The following is a 20,806-nucleotide window of genomic DNA, read 5'->3' on the forward strand; positions in this document are numbered from 1 at the left end:
CTGAGCGGCCCAGACGCAGGTGAGGAAACGACTGACTCTCCTCTCACGTGTCCCCCACCGCCTTAATCAGGTTTAATCACAGGCAGACATTCCTAAGATTGAGACAGAGGGCGGAGGTACCGCTGTTCAGCAATGCACATAAATGGCAGTCAATGTCCCCCGTGGAGCGCAAAGGGCCACTGTGGCGTCCTGCCTTCCGCCCTCATCTGTAAGAGCACATCTGAGTTGCTGCGGTCTTTGGGTTATTCCAGTTGACACACACGATTGCGGTCATCTCTAATCTGTAATATCTATTCTATCCTTCAGAAAACGCCGTTCTACGAAGGAGTAGGAGCGTAGGGCCGTGGGCCCGGAACTTGACCAAAGGAGCGGAGGCTGTCAGCAAGCAATGTGAATTGTTCCCTGATAAGTAATCTCTCCTTGTGCAAACAGCAAAGAAGTCACAGAAAAAAAAAAATTCAATGGCTGGAGGTCATATCAGTTAAGACAGGTCACACTCTTTCCCACAACCTCTTAACATTCCAGTGACGCCGCCAATCTCTTCTTCTGCAATGTGGCTCAGAACAGGTTGACAATGGAATGTCTTTGTTTTTGCATATCTCGCTCACCTTATTTTAGAAGTTCCCACGGATGACAAGACAGCATGTTTTCTTGGTGCGCTTCTTGTCTTGCGAAGTGGTGGCGGCAGCCTACAGCTGAACTGGCAAGCTCCGAAACGAGATGGGTAAAACAAAAAAAAGCACACAATTCGCACAAGCATTAAAAGATTATTAAAGGACACGCTTTTTTTACATAGAATTATGCAAAAATAAACTTTATTGCCACTTTAAATGAACCAAAGTAGTATTTTAAACCCAAAAGAGAAGAACATGACAGAGCAGTAGGTACGGCAACAAATATGAACAAAATCATATACACCATATTTACTTCAAACCAAGTCACAGTTTTGACAGTATATAAAAGTTGACACTCAGGGACTTGAATCTGAGAACAGGTTACATTTTGGGACCTTCAACCAATCAAGCTGCTATTGCTGAAAACTGCATATATTGTCACAGAAACATTAAAATTGTACTGAACATGTAAATAGGGAGAGGTCTATAGCCTTTTCTGAAGACTTCAGACTTTCAATTTGCATTTTTGGTGGTGACTTGGAATGAAATACGTACGGCATAGAAAAACTACCAGGCCATTTGATACATCTGTACAAGAAAGTGTTACCTTCAGAACAAGCAACAAAGATACATTATATTAACCAAAATATTTTCATATTAAATAGAATTCACAGTACAAAGAGAAAACGCACAGCGGCTTCGTTAATGCAAATGATCTGCTCAACTTAACCATGAGGTGAAAAGCCACAGGAGTACCTAAATACTGAAGTTAGATATCATCTCATCCAGCACATACTCCATTTCCACTGGCTGATCTAAAACTAAAATAAAAATACTGCTTTAAATTTAATATGTTTTTTTTAGGTAACACTATGGCTTTTGCTTTAAGGTTACATTGGCTCCTACATTTTACTTCCCAACATAAATGCATTATTATTTTTTATTACTGTTTTCACAATGTCACTTTTTTCCAGTTAAATGTTCTCATGTCAGAGGTGCTCATGTCCTCAGCACATTCATTATGTACCTTCTTGCTATGCTGGAGCCCTAAAGATTTCATGATGACGTCCTTTGGTCTTTTGCCCATTGCAGTGACAAGGAGACATTTCCCAAAGACAGCCATTGCCCCGATCAGAGAAAACATTTGGGGCAAACAGCAAGTTTAGGAAAAAAAAAACAGGAAATGTATTATTTTAAACCACTCATAAAAAATCATATGTATAAACCAGTACTTTGCAGTACCCATAAAAATCTGAAACAGAACTATTCAGTTGCAAATAAGTTGCTGGTGATTCAAACAAATTTAACACTTCTCTCAGTGGTCCTGGAATCTCATTTGGGAATAAACACATGGAAAAAAAACTGAACCAAAACTGAATATGAATGAAAACATAGTGATGTGATTACCTTTTTCAGATCTCACAGATGCAATCACGGTAGAGCTATTCTGTAATTAATGCTATTCTGAATATTACTTACTAAATGTTCTTATGAAGAAAGAAAAGGACTCTCTGTCTTATAATATCCAACCTACAAATACCAGACAGGTAAATAAAGTTAATATAAATATGTAGCTCATTTACAGCTCAAACTGAATCTGTACCACAAAGCATTAAAAAAAAAAGAACAGGAGAATCAAAATACACAGTCAGGCACAAATTAAAGAGAGATGAATTGCGCCAAGGTAGACCTCCGCTTGTTGCAGTAGTACAGTTAGAGTAGGCACACAAGCTAACTGGATCACAGAGGGTTTCTGTTCTCTGTCTTCATTCCTCTCGTTGCCACCAACAGCAACTGAGACTGGCCCAATTCAGACATTGTGTCAGGAGTCCCTTTGCCAAAGATGGCCGTCGACGGTGTAGTAGCACTGATGTCACCAGTAAGAAAGGGCCTCTAAGGTAAAAATGATTCAAACCGCGTACCTCCCTGCTCAACCACACACTGATCCCAGGTCAGTGCTTGGCAAGGGAGAAGTCCGTATCGCAAAAGGCTCACTTCTGTGGAGCTGATCTGACGTCAGTGGCAGTCGCGGGAAGGAGAGAACAGTGTCCTGGGTCTACTGTCACACAGCCTGACTTGGCGCAGAAGATTCTGGGAGTGCAAGAACACTGCACCCTTCCATTTCACGTGTGCACCGAGATCCCCCTCCCACAAGACTCTGAGCAATGTCGGGCCTCAGAAATCTATGGTAGCACATTGACAAAAGCAAAAAAAAGTGGTTTGTAAATCCCTGAAACTGAACGGCACGTACCAGAGAAACAGGAACTGAATCAAGTACAAAACTTCACATTATACCAAGTATAATGTCCTACTTTCACAGGCCTCTGACAGTGCAATTTCAAAGCGCAAAACATATATTTTCAAGAATATGAACTGCTGAAACAAATAATTAATACTATATTTAATAACCATTGTCAAAATAACAACATCAACCATAATTAAAGTGATAATTAATAGGAAAACTGCATTGTGCAGAAAGAAATGGCTTAATAGTGGTCAGAATGAACGGTCAAAAAATTTAGTCCAGTCCATGAATGCAAGGAGCCCTGGGGCTCTCCTGGAGCCCCCTGTGGGGCCCCTGGTCCAGTCTCAGCTACTGTGAGCAGGGCTCAAGGCTCAGGTCAGTGGAGTGGGGGATTAGGGGGGTTACTGGGGGGGTCCCTGTGAATTCAGGCCCTCTCAGAAGGCAGTGGTGACGGCGTTCCCCCGCCGCGTGCCGAGTCGTACCATCTCCCTGGGGACTGTGTCGAGCTGCTCGTACGCCAGCCGCCCCTCCTCTCCTGTGGAGACACACCCGGTCACCACCTCTGCATGTTGCTGTACCCACACCCCCAACACAGACGTACACACACACACACCCCTGACACACACACGCACACACACACACCCAACACATACATGCACACACCCATATACATACAAAAACACACACATGACCACACAAACACACACACACATGCATACACACACACAGAACTGGGCCAGTGTATTTGTAGGAGTTTTTTTTTAAATAATTATGCATACATTTAGAGAGGCAACACCACAACAGCTTTCCAAAGTAACTCAGATATAACACCTGAAGTCAAAAGTTCTGAAACTTCATTTTAACTGTGTACCCTAAGTATCACAATATGCTAACATCATGCTAATACCCCCCCTTGCCAGCACACATTATCATATAATTGACGCTAAAACCTTACTTACTTGCACTCATCTGTAAATGCTAAATTTACTGCTGGGACTATTCATAGTTTGTAGTTCATGAGTCTCTGAATGCCACATGACAGAAAGCGAGAGTTATAGATAATAATCTACTGAACAAACGGAGCACTCAATACAGTCTGTCAGTGGAAAATACCCTGCTTTGAGAACCAGCGCCTTAAGGAGACACACACCGGCGTAAGCTATTATCTCGGTGTTTACAAGCACTTAAGCTGAGATGCTGGGGGCGCAGCCACTAGGTTAACAGAACTGTATTCTTCTTCTCTGACTTGATCTGCGCTGTTCACCTGTCAGGACGGGAGCGTGGGAAACAGACCCAGGCGAAAACAAATGCCCTGACAGAGCTATGCGCCTATGGGGACACAGCAGGCTCACGGGGCAGGAAAAACAGACAGGTATCAAAGGGCCAAAACACACACACACACACACGCGCGCGCGCGCACACACACACAAATCCACGGTCGGCTCGTGTGCCAGCCTTCGCTCACCCAGGGTAAGCAGGGTTTCTATGGCAACTTGGTGGAGCTCCTCGTCAGCGGAGTCGCACAGTGACACCAACGCTGCGATGCTCTCGTGGGCCTGAGAGAGAGAGAGAGAGAGAGAGAGAGAGAGAGAGAGAGAGAGAGAGAGAGAGAGAGAGAGTGATGACAATGCCGGCGTTAAACCAATACCGCAGGGAGCCGAGGGGCCAGCTGCTTCTGACCGGTGACGCCTCCACACGTAATTATGAGAGAAAACCGCACACACAGAAAGGTCAATCAATCAAAGGTCAATAATTATAGTGCACTGGCTTCAACTGGCATGATCAACAGAGAGAGAGGTCCATTTTCTTGCTTATAGTTTCATACAGACTTTTTGCATGAACTACTGGGCCCCCTTTGCTGCAGCTTTCCTGATTAGTGTATAATATAATGTAATATAACATTATAATATGAATAAAGATTTCTACGGAACCGTAATCTTGAAAGCAGACCTTATCTTCTCTATTTATACACACCAACACCTGCACACTGTCTATATGCATCTTGCTTGCACCTGCCGCAGCAATAAAGTTGGACAGGGGAAGAAAGCCAGCGATGTTCACCGCAGTCCCCTCCCACCCCTGCTCCGGCCCCGCCTCTACACACTGACCTGTAAGCAGCTGATCGCGGCACAGGTTGCCCTCTGTGTCTCCGCTCCTGCTTCCGATAGGCCCTGAGTGTAGAACTCCACCGCCTGCGCAGCAAACACGCAACACTTCACAATTGACTTCTGCTACAATTCTACTCCCGTCCACAGGGTGGCGCTCAAGCTATTTATCAGAACATACAAGAACATAAAAAACCTAAGAGCTAAGAGCGTGAAACCCATGGAATCTGTGATAAGGCCTGATCACAGAGTTGAATAAATACAGAAACTACTCTATCAATCCTGCTTCAGTCTAAGAACAGAAGACCAAAACCACAATAAATATGAACAAAACTATCTGCAGTGATTCAGTGCACACAGGGAAGATGTCGGGGGTTTGCTGACCTTTGACCTGAACGGAGGGTGAGCGGCAGAGGAGGTGAGGAAGGTGGATGAGGCCTTGCTGAGCTGGGGGTCATCGGCCACCAGCAGCACGGCCAGCGCCTTGAGTGTCTCCTGCTGAGGCTGCAGATTGGCTGCCTGGACCTCCTCCAGCTCCCTTATCACCCGCTCAGGGTCACCAGAGCACAGTCCCTCCACAAACACAGCTGAGCAGGACACAACGGAAACCACAAGAAAGTCAGGTGTATCTGCAGCATTATGGTCATCTTACTGAAGTCCCTAAGTAGACCATAAACACTTTTCAAACCATTTCTAATGATGTACATCTGGGTACAATCCCAAGTACAGTACCCTGCAAATCAGTCAGCTTTCACAACTTACAATGTATGTGCAGTACACTGTACTACATACAAAGCAGTTAATGTAATACACTGCTTTCCCTGGACCATTACTTTATTTATTACGAAATAATACACCAAAATGACGTTTTCTCTTATAAACAGTTATAAAAGTTACATTTGGATCACAAATCCTTCTAATCAAGTAAATCTGAATTGGCTCTCGGATTACAAATGATACCTTAACCTTAAAAACTAAGGAAGTAAAAAAAAAACAAGTATGTAAAAATGATAATAATGATTATCTCTTTTTTGCATTTTTATCACAGTCTCTGAATCGTACTGTTTCTTCTTACAGTGTACATAAGGTGCCATCAATTATTTCTAAGTGGTCTTCGTCAGTGGAAAAAAGGTCACTTTGGCCCTTCAGAAAAACAGCACGCTCTGCGATAATCCCTCCGGCTTTATTGAATATCTGGTGTTACATTAAACAGCGGCGCGGGGACTTTGTACTCTGTGTGTGCATCTTCACTAAACCGCTTTCAGAATCTGAGAGGTGTCCTGTTTTATTGCGCCTCTGTGAGCGAAACAGCTGAAGTGTTCTTTTCAACACCACACTCCGCCCACACTGTACTTACCAAATGCCATTCTGATTTAATACACATAATAAAACAATCCTTTTCTTCTTCAGTTTAATTTTACTCAACTTGGAAAGGGCCGTTACTGCAGTTTTAAAGTGATTCTGAACTAAGATAAGTTTTTTCTACTGTTAATGGCGAGGACAGAAAAGTAAATTATATGAAATTATACCCATACACTACTATTAATTCTAACATGAGAAGAATGGTACCAAGGCCCCCTGGTAGCCCAGGTGAATTCTGGGATTTTATGGTGATGTACCTTCTCGGGCCACCTGCAGCAGGTGCTCCTTCATGTCCGACACAGCGTGCGCGGAGGCGTAGCCGTGGAACTGGAAGACGGTCAGGGCGTCCGGGGGCAGGGCGGAGGGCGAGGCGCAGGGCGAGGGGGCCAGCTCGCCCCTGTCCGTCATCTCGCTCACCAGCTGCCGAATGACTGCGGGAGACAGAGACGCACAGCGCGCCCTCAATCGAGGTCGAAGCGGGCCACACAGTACACCTCTTTCGAATAAAACAGACGCAACGCAGCTTCCTTTGAGGGACCTAACGCATCTGGCTCTCAATTGCCACAGACACACAGAGCGCTTTTCTCTGTGACACAAAACAAACATCTCTCAAAAGAGCACAGTGGACTGTTATTCAACATTAACAAGAGCACTTTCAAATGCCTAAATCCACCCCTTACAAATTTTTATCCTCTTTCTACAGATGCTTTTAAACTGCACCCACATAAAGAGGTTAAAAGGTAAACGCGTTTGAGGTAAAAGTCTTGTTTGCTCAGTGGCACACCAGCTGTGACCCATCTGCGACTTACACCCACAATCCCCTGAGCTACATTCCAGTGGCCTGACCTCCGTAGGCCCTGCTGTCCTGACACACAGCAGGACACATTCCAGCACGTGTCTTGCATTTAGTTCGGTGTTAGTCCACTTTAAACTGCAGGAGCCTCTGGGTGAGCTCACAATAACGGCTACACTTCAACGGCAAAGCAGGAGTCGATTCGGAGTGAGGGCTACCTGAGTCTGCGCTGTGGGACGAACTCCCCTGCAGGGCGGCGCTAAAGGTACGATCCATGTGCTTCAGCAGTCTGTCCAGGGTGGTGTGGAACAGGCTCCCGGACCCACTGCAGGACGACCACAGAGACAGCAGCGCGGGCTTCTCCGCCAGCCCAGGGAGCACTGGGGCATACAGGGACACGGTCAACCCACGCACCGCGACAAGGACACAGGCCCACACAAGCCACAGCGCTACAGGTTTAGCAGGCTGTGGTACTCACCGTCCGCAGCCGAGCTGATGCTCCCCAGCCTCTCTGTGCTGATCTCACCCAGCTCCTCCAGCAGCTGGGTCTGAACAGACACCTTGTGCAGCCTGGCTTTGCGTTGTGAAGGGCTCCCCCCGGTGGACAGGAGCTGTGAGCACATGCAAACACATAAACAGTGAGATACTGATTACGGACCTGAGACAAGGGGTTAAGTTCTATGGGTTTATTTATTTTATTACTGCTTTTGCTTTCAAGTTTGGACTTGTTTTGATTTTAAAAACCAGCCTACTTAATTACTATCAAATGAAGTGTCAACACAAGGAGGTGCCTCTACAATTTACAAAAAGCAACAAACATGTTAAAGGTGACAGACAACAAAATGTGTTTTGGTCTTTGCATCTTAGAACAGTTTTTTCATGGAAATGAACCTTTTTTTATTGTTTATAGATGCATTAAACACATAAGCAATAGAAAACTGAGACCTATTTTCTGCAGTACATTGCAATGGCCTCTAGAGGGAATTAAAGAGAGCCGTCAGAGCACCAGCCTGGTTACCTGGATGAGATGGCTGCAGTATTGCAGGTGTATGACGATGGCGATGTCCAGGCTCTCGTTGCCCGTGGTGAGGGGCAGGGGGCTGCCGGCCACGCTGTTCCCCACCCCGGTGTCCTCTGTCAGGGCTTCACTCAGATGGCCCCTGGCCTCCGGGTGCTGTCCCGCACTGCGACATCACCAGAAGGGAAATAGCATACGGTCACCACAAGGGGACAGTGATACACATCTCAGCCTGTTACACAGTACAGAGTAATTAATATACAGTAAAGCAATACTGCAATCTACATGGCTATGAGAGCAGAGCACATATGAGCAGCTTGGAAAACATCAAAATAGAGATGATAATTTGTTCATTCAAAACCAAAGCTTGGTAAATATTTATCACAGTTATGCAAAGTATTAGTAATAGTACATGATAATATTGCACATGCAATTTTATATTACCACACTTATCTTTACTTTGAGAAGTTCACTAATAGAAGTGTGGTTCTCACAAAACTAGAGGAAGCGTCATGCACAACCCAATGCGAAGCCCCAGGGAGAGAGAGAGAGAGAGAGAGAGAGGGAGGGAAAGAAAGAGAGGGAGATGGACAGAGAGAGGGGAAGGCTGGGTGGACACACAGACACAGGTACAGGTACAGACAGCTACAGCACAGTCACACTCCACTGACGAGCGAGTCCAGGGACCACGCACAGTCACGACAGAGTCCAGAGAAAACCTACACCTGGCCGGCAACCTGTGCCACACAGGGCCTGTGAGAGATAACCTGACTCCACAGCACGGAGTCACAGCGCTACAGAGGAGACAGGGGAGAGAGACAAGCGGGGTTAGTCACAGACACATACACACACACACACACACACACACACACAGGGACGCAAGCACACATCCGTCGAGCTGCAACGGAGTCTGCTTGGCCGGGCTGCAGAGGGACAGGTGGTACGTTAAGAGGACAGAAGCAGCTTGGGGGAGGGGCTGTGGAGGGGTTGGTGGGCGTGGCCTGCGGGACATCCCGACACCCCCCTCCCCGACTCACCCGATCCTCTCCGCCTCCATGTCAAAGAACACGGAGCGGGGGAGGGCGTCCTCGCCCGTGTCGTCATCGTCAAAGTCTGAGGTGTTGAGGAAATCAAAGCTCTCTAGAGCGCTCTCAACAGTCAGACTCAGACTGGAGGACCTGCTCCTGTGGGCCGGCGCTCGGCACTGAGGGAGACACAACACCCACCCGTTTCAGACACACATTCGCCCGGGAGGGCGCGGCTTTAACCAGCCCCATGCTGGGAGGGAGGAGGGGTCACGGGCTGTCTGTCCAAGACCTCCTAAAGCTGGACTCATTTTTGCTCAACTAGACAACGTTTCTGAAATACATTTTCATTAAATACACTTTACAGGGACTTCAAGGTACACTTCAAATCGAATCCTCTTCTTGTTAATGACTGATGACAGCACAGTTTTTAAATCTTTGAGAATTAAGGTCAGACGTATTTAGGCTTAAATGTATGTATGTATGTATGCATGTATTTAAAATGCATAGAAACAGTATCAAATTGAGGCCAATTAAAGACATATGCTACAGACAAAAATCAGCCTTTTCTGGTTTGGCTGGGTGAGTCAGCTCACCTTCAGCAAGTCCTCCAGACGCATCACTTCCTGCTCCAGGTCCTGCAGCTCGCGGGGCTTCTCTCCCAGGCCCTCCAGCCTGAGCAGCAGGCTCTGAATGGCCTCCTCCAGGCTGCCGTCCTGCAGGGCCCGGCCCCCCTCCGCCCCCCAGCCCTGGGGCTCCTCTGGCAGCACATCGGCCGACGTCAGCCTCTTCACCAGCTGCTTGGTGAGGCTGCCCTCGTCCGTGTCCAGCTCCACGGGCTTCAGCTCCGAGCCCTCGTCCGGCAGCAGGCCGTCCGACACGCCGTGGTCCAGGAAGACGTCCTCGGGCGCCACTGCCGAGAGCTGGTCCGAGCACAGCGAGAGGGAGCCGTTCTGCCGGGCCTCGGGCAGCTCCCACTCTGACTCCGCCTCTGTCTCCGCCTCGCTGGCCAGGCTCACGCTCGCCCGCTCCGCCCCCTCCTCCGTGGCCCCGCCCTCCAGGGGCCTGCGAGGCTGCCGGTCGTTCTCCGGGGGCGTGACCGTGATCTCGGGGTTGGACTGGCCAGGGGCGGGGCTGGACCGCGGCGAATCGCTGAAGGTGTAAGACAGCCGCTTGCACTCAGGGCCGCCGTTCTCGAACACGTCGTCAGGGAGGGCCGACTGCCCGCGTAGAAGGAGAGAGAGGGAGAGTGTCAGGAGAGAGGGTAGAGAGGTGAGGCTAGTGGCCTGATCCTGACGTGCTGTATTAGCAACAATCTCTATCATCACTATTGCTCCTGAGGGCTAGCTAAACCAGAGGTCCTTTCTCTTTTGAGTGTGACACAAACTCTGTGTCAGTCACTCCTCTCCCTGCTGTTATCCTCCACAGCAAGCATGCCTTACGCAAATATCCAGGTCAGTTTACCATAGGAGGTCTTCATTTCGCTGCAGGTTATTGCCAATTAGTTCTAGGAGAGGCTGGACCACTATAGAAGTCTGCAGACTCTGTTTTTTGAAAAGGTTTTGGGTGCCCATGGATGCTGAGCTGGGGAATCCTCGACCAAGGTCAGGACAGGACATGCTGACCGGAGACAGAACAAAGCATGCTGACCACAAACAGAGAGAGCAGCGGCATGCTGACCGCACACGGCTGGGGGGCATGCTGACCGCACACGGTTAGGGCGCAGGCTGACCGCACTCACGTAGACTTCCAGGCTGGACTTGGGCCGCGGCCGCAGGGAGGCCAGGTCGCCAAAGGAGCGACTGCGCCTTAGCCGCTCTAAGAAGGTGCTCCGCAGGACGCGCAGAAAGGAGGGCCGCTGCCGGTCCTGAGGGCGCGGGGGCCACTTCTTCACAACACAGACAGCCGGGGGGAGGGGGGGGGGGGGCGGGGGGTGTGTGGTTAGGGTTAGTAAGGAGGAGCAGCAAGCGAGCGGACACACCCACATACGCAGACATGGACAAGCACTCACGTAAGATGCAGAACACAAACATAAAACATTTCCGTTCGCGTGTGTCAGTAGGCCAGATTCTTGGAGCGCCTTGGAAACGATCCAAGGCAAACACACGGAGGGGGTTAGCGTGGGGCCGGGAGTGTGCAGGCGTGAGACGAGACACAGAGGGGATTTAGGAACACGGCGAGGTGGCTCTAACTCCGTTTGCGGGTCCCCAGAATGGGGAAAGGAACACTCACAAAGAAGGAGGTGTCCTGGAAGGTGGGCGTCTCGGGCGTGCCCTGGCTGTACACAGACACCCGTCTCTGTAGGGCGGTGGCCTTGCTCAGGTTACCCGATGACAGCGTCAGGTCCTCCACATCGAACGGGCTGAGGAGGGGGGAAGATACCAACACACGGTCAAGAGACAGCCGACCGAAAACAAAGGCCACAGTCAACAAACCCATGAACAAGTCAGCTCTTACACTTAATGGTGCCATTTTGCCACTTCAAGCCTATTCTCCGTATTAATCAGCACCCTATTAATAATTAAAGTAGTTTCATACCACTGGTTCTGCACTATGATGGAACCTAATACAACACTATTGTATAATATTTATGTTGCTTGTCCTGTGCATGGCTAAATGGAGCACTGCATTATCAGTTTTCCACTTCACTAGAAAGATAATACATCAGAGTTATTGTGCGTTTTTCTCATATTGGCCATCAGCCAAATGTGTGTTGGATCGAAATATTGAATAATGTAGCAAAATGCTTGACATAGACTGTAATATTTGTATTTCATAAATTAAAATCATGAGCAAGGGGCTTTTGTCGGCGCTGACTGCACTGTGCTGTAGATTCTGAGGCTCCTGAATGTCCACTTCAGCTGCTAGAGAAGCTGACAGTCCTATTGGCAGCACTGCCTACTGTGTGGATTCACTGCTCATCCAAAAGACATTTTGTTTAAGTGCTGTCTGCTCTGACTGCCAAGCGCTGAAACTACGCCGCGGCAGTTTGCTGTCAACTGCAGTGGTTATGACAAGCGGACAGAGCCGGCGGAGAGTGGCACCGTTGTGGTGTTTGAGTGATTGAGCAGAGCTACTTCAACTACAAATCTAGAAGATAGCAATTCGCTGAAACCTGACAGGAGCTGATTGCGGCACTAACATCGCCTATTGAATTCAGGTCCAATTCATTTCCTGTTCCACACCTGGAAACAATGGATTGGTGCCACTGACTTGTGCCCCGTCTTGTCTACTGACTTGTCTATAGACATGTCACAGGCCTACAGTCCCTGTGAAAGCTGTATGTTTGCTAATTATTATATTATCATTATATCGTTATTATATATTCTAAATAACCTTTTAACAAATAATATAACAATAAGATAAAATCATTTCTAAATTTTTTGAAATATATGATGACCACAATAAAACGGCTGTCAGTTGTTGTCAGTTGGTACTGCATTACCCTACGCTTGCTACACTCAGCCTCTTGAAAGACACACTTTTCCATTTCCATTCCATGCCCATTTGAAATAATATGTCCACTTAAGCCCACTATATCTCTTCACTGTAGTTCAGCATTTCAGCCATGTCTATATCTTAAGCAAAAGGGATATTGAGCAAAGCCTTCCCCGAACTCATACTAAAAGAGAGCAGAGGGTAGAAATCTGGACCAATCACAGCACAGACTGGTGAATACTGCACACATTCATTAAACAGTCATACTGAACCTAATCATTCAGTTCAATTACATGAGGGCCACTCTTGTATCATAATTTTCCATGTATGCTCTGTGAAAACATCCTGACGCAACAACTATCCAGCAGGGGGTAGCAAAGAGTCACACTTTCAGTTGGCTCCACACAAGTGGATGTGTTTCAAATAACCAAAGCACACTTGCTATTCCGCTGATAAGGATTCAAAGGCTGTAAAACACACTTCATGTTAGCTGTGACCATGATGACAAGTTATTTTTCTCACAAGGCTAAGATGTTCATCACAGAACATTCATTAAAGACAGGTGTTAATGAAATGCAGAAAGGGATATGTTTCCTTGTTATACACATATGCACAGTCCACAATACTCCCACTATTTTCATCACTGTTTTCATCGCAGATGCTAGGGCTGATGGGACTGCTCTCATGTAGGGGGTCCTCCTGGGGGCCAACTGGCGACTGTACTTACAACCAGGTGACCTCCAGGTTGAGCTTGATGGTGCCCAGGTCGTTGACGTCCACGGCGACCACCTGTGGCATGGCCGTGAACAGGTCCTTGGTCTCGCAGATGACGCTGCCCACCAGCATGTGGGTGGCCAGGCCCTTCAGCTCCGTCACCTGAGGGGACGGATCAGAGAGGAGATTCCGTCAGGGACACCTCGAAGTCGGGGAAACCTTTACAACAATAAGGGCGGGTCCCACGAAGCCCGTGAACAATGAGGAAGTAAACTAGAGAGAACAATGCACTTCCCTGCCTTTAAGGGGAAGTCAGATAAACTGCTTAAGGAGCAAAGCACGCAGGCAGCCCCTTTCATGAAACTGCACATCGGTATCAGTGGGCTCCTCTGTAATTTCTGCTTTAGCACCGGACAGCAGTGCGTTCTCACACAAGCCACTTAATACCAGTTTTTAAAAAAATGAATAGTCCTTATACCCCTGCTTACAATTACAGAAGACGGCTGGGGTCAGCCTCACCCATGGTCAGAATGCATGTGTGTCTACTTCCCACCGCAGAACCTATGCTACAGAACCTAGGCTTGCGCAAAGAAAACCCAGGGAAAGTTTGGTCGGACACATTTATCATTCCTCTAAAGGATACTGAAAAGAATGCACGCTTTGTTGGTGTGTCATGCTAAATATTTTTTTTATTCTTCTCTCACAGTTCTCTGCATATCATAATAATAGAATTCAGTGTAATGACATCATAAAACCTGCACTATTCCAGATAATGTAAAACGGATTTCAAATTTCAAGTTAGTACTGGCCACAGAGTTGCAGTGACTGATGAAGGAAAAATGCAAGATCTAAGAGTGTGTAACATCCCCGTAGGGCATGGTGTGTGTTTGTGTTTTGGGGGATGGGGGAGGGCGCACCTTGATGGAGATGAGGTCGGTGATGAGCGGCATGAACACCATCTCCTCTCCGTCCCAGCTCTGCCTGGAGTTCACCTCGATCTTCCCCTTCAGTTTCCAGCGCTGGCGCCCGTAGCGCATGAATATCTGCAGGGGAGAGCACAGCTGCTGACAAACATGGCAACCCGGCCACCAGGGATCACTGGCACTTTATCTACCTGCCAGACTATTAATAATACTGCAGAATGTCTGTACTGCCATGTCTATGGGGAGGGGGGGAAGGGGTGCAATTGTGTTTGGGAGAAGCCCCAGTATCTGCAGGGATGTGGATGGTGCCCTCAGCAAGGAAGGTCAGGAATGCAAGCAGAGGGACCCTGAGACCCTGAGGGGCTATTAATGAATAGAGCTTACTTCATACTGATCCCCGGGACAGAGCCGTGCAAAACCAGCCAGACCTAGAAGAGTAAGTGAGTGGGGGGGGAGGGGGGGCAGAGAGAGAGGGAGAGAGAGACAGGGAGAGAGATTAGTTATTAAAATCAGCGTCCTTTCATATTAAGCCTAACACGGTGGCAATCAGTCTTAAGTGATTCAGGAGCTGCAATCATCGTTTCCAAAATACCTTGATGATGGTGCCTCCTTCACCTAACACAAACACAGACACACACAAACAAAGACAGAGAGACAAACAGACAAACAAAGACACACACAATCTCACACACACACACACACACACACACACACACACGCACGCACACACACACATGCACACATACATACATGCACACACAAATACACACACACACTCTTTGCTGTCTTTAAAAGCTGGTCTGCCCCGGTGCCCCTGTATCCTGCACGGCCCTCTGGGCGCTCACCTTTCATCTTAATGTGGAACTCTCCCAGCAGGTTCTCCAGCTCAGTCTCAAACGTGCACATATTCTGATCACAGGAGACAACAGGAACACATAAGAACATTTCATTTGCATAGCATAACGATATCTGCAAGCGACGCAAGCCAAAAATTGACTAAGATTTACACAGCACAAACAAAGTCATGAACTAAGCCATGAAGGCGAGGCAGACTGACAGAATTGCAACGAAACTCAAATGCATTTGCTTAGAAGATCCGCCCAACATCTGCTCCGGTGTATAGTGTATATTATATAGTATATTGTGCATGTGTGTGTGTGTGTGTGTGTGTGTGTGTGTGTGTGTGTTTGCTAGAGGTAGAGTGTGACAGCATGTGTATGTGAGCGTGAGAGAGTGTGTTTGAGTGTGAGAGTGTGAGTGTGTGAATGTGTAAATGTGTGTGTGTGTGTGAATGTGTGTGTGTGTGTGTGTGTGTGTGTGTGTGTGTGTGTGTGTGTGTGTGTGTGTGTGTGAGAGTGTGTGTGTGTGAATGTGTGAATGTGTGTGTGTGTGTGTGTGAGTGTGTGAGTGTGTGAGTATGTGAGTATGTGAGTGTGTGCGCATTCTCCCCACCTCACTGTACTCCCTGCAGCGGCGGTTGACCTCGGCCAGGCTCTCCCGGGTGCCTTTGGTGGAGGGCGAGGAGGAGAAGGCCTGCTTCATCTTACAGGCTCCGTCACGCAGACGCCTCTGTATGCAGAAGGCCTCGTACAGCTCGTCCACCTGGACAAGGACCGCAGGGGCATAAACATGAACCGCAGAAGTACGAACACTGACCGCAGTGTCACAATGATGAACCATAGTCACAAACACAGACCACACCCAGTGACCACACTGTCACCGCCATTGACCGCACTGTCACAGCCACTGACCACACGGTCACAAACATGGACTGCAGCGTCTCAAACGCAGAGCCAGGGAAGACGAACGCTGTGTCTCCGCACTGGCTGCACCAGTCTGCCGTGGCCGCACGCAGCCTTTGAAGTCTGGGACGCGTTTCAGTTTAGTAATCAAAAGAAGCCCCTGGCTGCCGAATTCAAAGTGGAAACACGCTTCGGTCCCCTCCCCCCACCCCCCTGGTACAGCACTGAGTAACTGCCTAATAAACTGAACGCTAGCGGCCTTAGGAGGGAGACCGGCTTTGTCAGGCAGATCTGACTGTGGAGGTTGTCTCTCGCTTACAGTCACTGGGGGGAGGAACGTGTTCTACTCCTTTCTCCACCGATGAGCTGCAGTCTTTATCGTGGAAATGCACATTTAGCGCATTTACAAGTGACGGCACACTGTCTGACTCTCTATCCCGCCCAGATTAGCTATGCTAATCTGCCTTTATCACAGGGAGTGAGAGAGACAGAGGGGGGAGGGAGGGGGAAAGGGAGGGAGGGAGTCTAGGGGAGTGGGACGGGGGGGGGGGGGGGGGGGGGGGGGGAGAAAGGGTGAGGGAAGGGAACGAGACAGAGGAGGAGAGGTAGGGAGGAAGACAAAGAGAAAGATGGGACGCCCTTCTTCTCTGGACCCCGTGGAGTCCCTCCATTCTCCGTGCAGTGCGTTTGCCGAACACTGTTTACCACTCACTGTGTCACGGCCCGGTTCAGCGTGTACCCAACACAGCGTGTGGTCATGGCCTGAGAAACTACGTTAGCTGACCGTGACCCTACCAGAGATGAAGCTATTCGCTTACGCACACAAATCTTCGCATTTTTTAGAGCCTCTCTCTTTAAAATAGAGACACAAGGAGGCATTCCAGACAGTCTGTGTCTGGGCCCTCATCTCTTTTTAAGGAGGCAAAAACAAACACCTACGGAGGGGGAAATCAAAGGGAAATATTTAAACGTGCGTGAGCGAGGGGAAAGGGGTGTCCTGAAATATTGATGCACCAGAGTTGGGTCCTCATTAGAGAAAATGACATATAGACAGGGGTTAGGCAGGGCTTTCTCGTCAGTGTCAACAAATGCATTTAGTGTTCTGTGTGAGGCAAGCCATCCGTGTCAGAAAACCACCGTTTACTGAGGGACAGCTTTGGGGAAGGAAGTGATGTTACGTCCGTCCCACTACCGCCACCCCTCCCCAACTGAAACTCCCAGGTGGCTTTGCTTTCAGGGACACCCCACCCTGGGGTCACACTCCCCACTGACCTTTTGTCCCCTGTCCCTGCCTTTCACATACAGGTTATCACCTGCCCACCCCACCCCAAAACACACCTCCCCTCCCCTGCCGACCCCCCCCCTCCCCACACCCCCTCTTTGTTCCTGCCACACCCCGCTCTCTATTCATGCCATACTCACATCCTTTGTGGCTTGTGATAGCTTGTTTATTTGGGCATAGAAGGCCAGTACTTTACTTTAAATCTTTAATGAGGAGTTTAACAATGCCATTTCTCCTCAATCTTTTCTCTAATCACTAAATGCTCAGTGTACTAACCCTGTATGACAATTCCTCCAACCCTTCCACTTTCTGGACAGAGAAAGGAGCAGCCACCTCCAAGTTGTGGTGCGCAGGCCCTGTGCGATCCGGCCCTCTCAAAGACGCGGGACCTCTGTCTCCGTACAGATTGTGCCCCGTGTGTGAGAGGTATTTGGGGACCTGCATGTGATTGATGCAGCCGAGGTCGTGCCGGGCCACCTGCTTGTGTCAATCGGCAGCGACTTCACAGAGGAGCCAGCAGTGATGGACCGGCCCTGCGGAATGCTAAAAATGCGAGCACCGACACCGAACAGAGGAGAAACAAGCACACCACGCATATTTCTGTTTTGCAGTCACCTGTCCAAGGTCACTTTTGCTGCCTGTCTTTTTTTTAACAATGCACCCATTTACGAAGCTACTTACTTTTTATAGATGCAATAAAGAGCAAAAACCTTTACTTAGTGGCACGGCAGCAGAAATCCACTCCATTTCAGTAGCAGTGTGGCACAGCTGTTACACAACTTAAGTGGTAAACAGAGGGTCTGCGGGTTTAAGTCCAGAACAAAGCACTGCTCTAGGGCAAGGCACTTGATCTAAACCGCCCTAGTAAAACATGCAGCGGTACGGAGGGATAATATGCAAACTGCGAGCTATGCCAGTCGCTCTGGATGAGAGCAGCAGCGAAGCGAATAAATTATGTAACGTAACGTGATGAGACGCCAAACAACAAGCTGCTGGACACAGTCCAGGCCTCCGGCCCTTACCCAACGCCGCTGCCTAAACCAATTAAAACACTCCGCTGCCGGCCTACCCGAGCGACGCCGGGGAGAGGAGGAATCCTGACCCGTTGGTCTGAGCAAACAATCCGGGACGAGAGCTGCGTGTCGCTCCGTGTCCCGGCGGCCGGAGTCCCACAGCGTGACACAAACACTGCCCGCAGGGGGTCAGGAGGTCAGGGGTCAGGGGTCTATCAGCAGGACGGTTAAGACCTAAGAGCCTGCAATTTGGCCTTTTTGCTTCTCTCTACTTCAAACAAGCCCTTTGGGGACGTGACCAGGCCTGCCTCACATACGAACAGCTGGTTCCGCTCTCCTCGGAACTGTGACCCCGGGGGTTCCGCCTCCTCCTCACACCTGACATTCCGACCCGCCGCCGTGACGATCTGGAGGAGGAGGAGGGGCGTTTCCACGCCTCAGTTTGATGCTAGAAGGAGTTGCTGTTCTTCACACAGAGACACATGACTGGGTTATAACCAAATCCAGGATGAATTAGGCTCTGTTCTGAACACAAGTTTCTGCTAAGATGGGGGTATTTATATTCGACCTCTGCAGCACAATAACAGCCAAAATTTGCCAAGGGAATAAACCACGGAGGCAGATGAATGCGAGAGGGGATTGATGTGCGGCACTTCGAAACTTCAACGCTTAAGTAGGACACCATGACAAGGGGGAGGGTCTTTTGCATGGAGATAATCCTCTTGCAAGATGCATGTAAGATGATCAGTTGTGTGTACAAGGATTTACCCCGAGGTACATTGCGGCACCGCCATACCGCACTCGCGATAAACAGAAGATTAAGGGGAGATTCCTTCAAATCAAACGCAGGCGCTCTCTCAGAGGTAAAGAAATTGATCTGTCGGATCAAGAAGCGGGCTGAGCAAGGATCACACTCCATACACGCAGATTAGCGACCAGAGAAGTGAAATCCTCACAGAAGTTCCACTGACACACTTGCTGTTGTACTGTTAAGTATCGTACATTACCTGACTCCGGTAAACGCATATTAAGGAATAAAGTAAACAGCGCATGCCAATAAATAATACATAGAGAGATGACAGAAGAGGAGGTAGGGTCGGGCGCGGTGTGGCTGTCTGCGGGTCATGTGACCCTAGCCGTGTCCTTGAGTGTCGGGTTTCTGTGCGGCCCGCGCTTCGTGTGTGTGTAGGGGGGGTGTCAGGTGTCGTCCCGAGAAGCGATGCGGGAAAAGACGCTCAGCTCCACGAAGTAATCGAGGACTCCGCCTTCTTGGGAGCAAGCGGGAGGCGTAGGGGGTGGGTCACCCGGGAAACGCAAGGGGGGAGGGGACGGGTCAAAATTCAGCTGCCCGCACACCGCCGGGACTTTCGAGAGATCTGGAGGCACGTCTGATCGTGACATGCCCTCCTCGTGTGTCGCCCGTACCCTCCGCCTGCCTCCGGCACCGCTCCAGTGACCCGACGACTGCAAGGTCCTCACGTGTGTGCTGTGTAGGTGAGTAGACAGCGTCTCCTGAGGCACGGCCCCACAGAAACCAGCTTTACCCTCCAGCTGGCCCCTGTGTACTCTAAGAGCACCGAGCTGTGTCAAACGGAAACCTATTTCAGGCGCTCCTTTGAGGAGCAGCCTCAGTGCAGTATGGCGTATTGAGAGGTGCCATTAACAAAAAACACAACCATTCTCAGACACCCCACCCACCCTTCCGCAGCACCACCTGTTGTGCAGCTTCCTGTTTGCCCTGCCCTACTTCCTGTTACAGCACACTTGCTGTCCCTGTGACAGCCACCTCTTTCGCAACGCCACTGCTGAGAAAGTGTCAGCTTCCATTCAACGCCATTTCAAGTTTGGCCAATGAGAAAAATGATAGGGTAGCTGAAGCTCAGACAAAGATTATACAGTTCAAGCAGACATAAACACCGTCGGACAGAACACTGTGCAAGCAAAACTCGGAAAAAAGCCGGATTCATTTTAACCTCTTCTCTGCTTGTGCTGCCGGGGCAATAATGTTGCCAGGATATGGTTTCAATTTCCCCAACGTCAGTGTCTTTTCTCTGGGCAGTTCAATTCTCCGGGTGAGGCAGTTTATTAGAATTGATCCCATTAGATATGAATCTGCTGACAGCCTGCTTCTGGCCTGGTGTGGCTGATCTCGCAAAAGCCGCCACTGCCCAGGGACACAGAGAGATAGGCATCGGTTACCCGCCCACTGTAGCATTTGCTATCCCAGCAGGCATTGCAGCACAACCGAGGCCGCTTTCTGTCTTTTTTTCATTTTACAAACGCGTACGTTTTCTATTCAGGGGAACTGAGCGGAACATGGGCCTTCTGGTTTGGGACGTGAGCGCCCCCCCCTTCCCCGTCAGACCATAGCAGACCCCCTACGGACGAGATCCGACCAGCTCTCTCCCCGGGGGCCGCCTACTCTCAGCAGGGAGACAGAGAGGCAACGCACAACGCATTCCTCTTCCCGAAAAAAAAAACACAGCCTTCAAACAGCACCCCCACCCCCCACCCTCCCCAAACAGCCCTCAT

General features: G+C 49.2%; 1 protein-coding gene across 1 annotated transcript in view; it reads right to left on the reverse strand.

Annotated features, from left to right (window-relative positions):
- Positions 1-3,112: 3,112 nt before the first annotated feature.
- Positions 3,113-20,806, reverse strand: part of ripor2 (RHO family interacting cell polarization regulator 2) — a 34,602-nt gene continuing 16,908 nt past the window's right edge. The window contains exons 7-22 of the mRNA XM_036555028.1: positions 15,690-15,839; positions 15,083-15,146; positions 14,622-14,665; positions 14,232-14,357; positions 13,328-13,476; positions 11,395-11,524; positions 9,759-10,382; positions 9,175-9,341; positions 8,138-8,303; positions 7,598-7,730; positions 7,338-7,499; positions 6,584-6,757; positions 5,349-5,551; positions 4,968-5,051; positions 4,325-4,415; positions 3,113-3,394 (exon numbers count right to left, since the gene is read on the reverse strand). Coding sequence (XP_036410921.1) covers positions 3,294-3,394; positions 4,325-4,415; positions 4,968-5,051; positions 5,349-5,551; positions 6,584-6,757; positions 7,338-7,499; positions 7,598-7,730; positions 8,138-8,303; positions 9,175-9,341; positions 9,759-10,382; positions 11,395-11,524; positions 13,328-13,476; positions 14,232-14,357; positions 14,622-14,665; positions 15,083-15,146; positions 15,690-15,839 — 2,568 coding nt within the window. The 3' untranslated portion in view covers positions 3,113-3,293. The remainder of the gene's footprint in view (positions 3,395-4,324; positions 4,416-4,967; positions 5,052-5,348; positions 5,552-6,583; positions 6,758-7,337; positions 7,500-7,597; positions 7,731-8,137; positions 8,304-9,174; positions 9,342-9,758; positions 10,383-11,394; positions 11,525-13,327; positions 13,477-14,231; positions 14,358-14,621; positions 14,666-15,082; positions 15,147-15,689; positions 15,840-20,806) is intronic.

The sequence above is a fragment of the Megalops cyprinoides genome, chromosome 21, assembly GCF_013368585.1.
Source record: "Megalops cyprinoides isolate fMegCyp1 chromosome 21, fMegCyp1.pri, whole genome shotgun sequence".
Taxonomy (NCBI): domain Eukaryota; kingdom Metazoa; phylum Chordata; class Actinopteri; order Elopiformes; family Megalopidae; genus Megalops; species Megalops cyprinoides.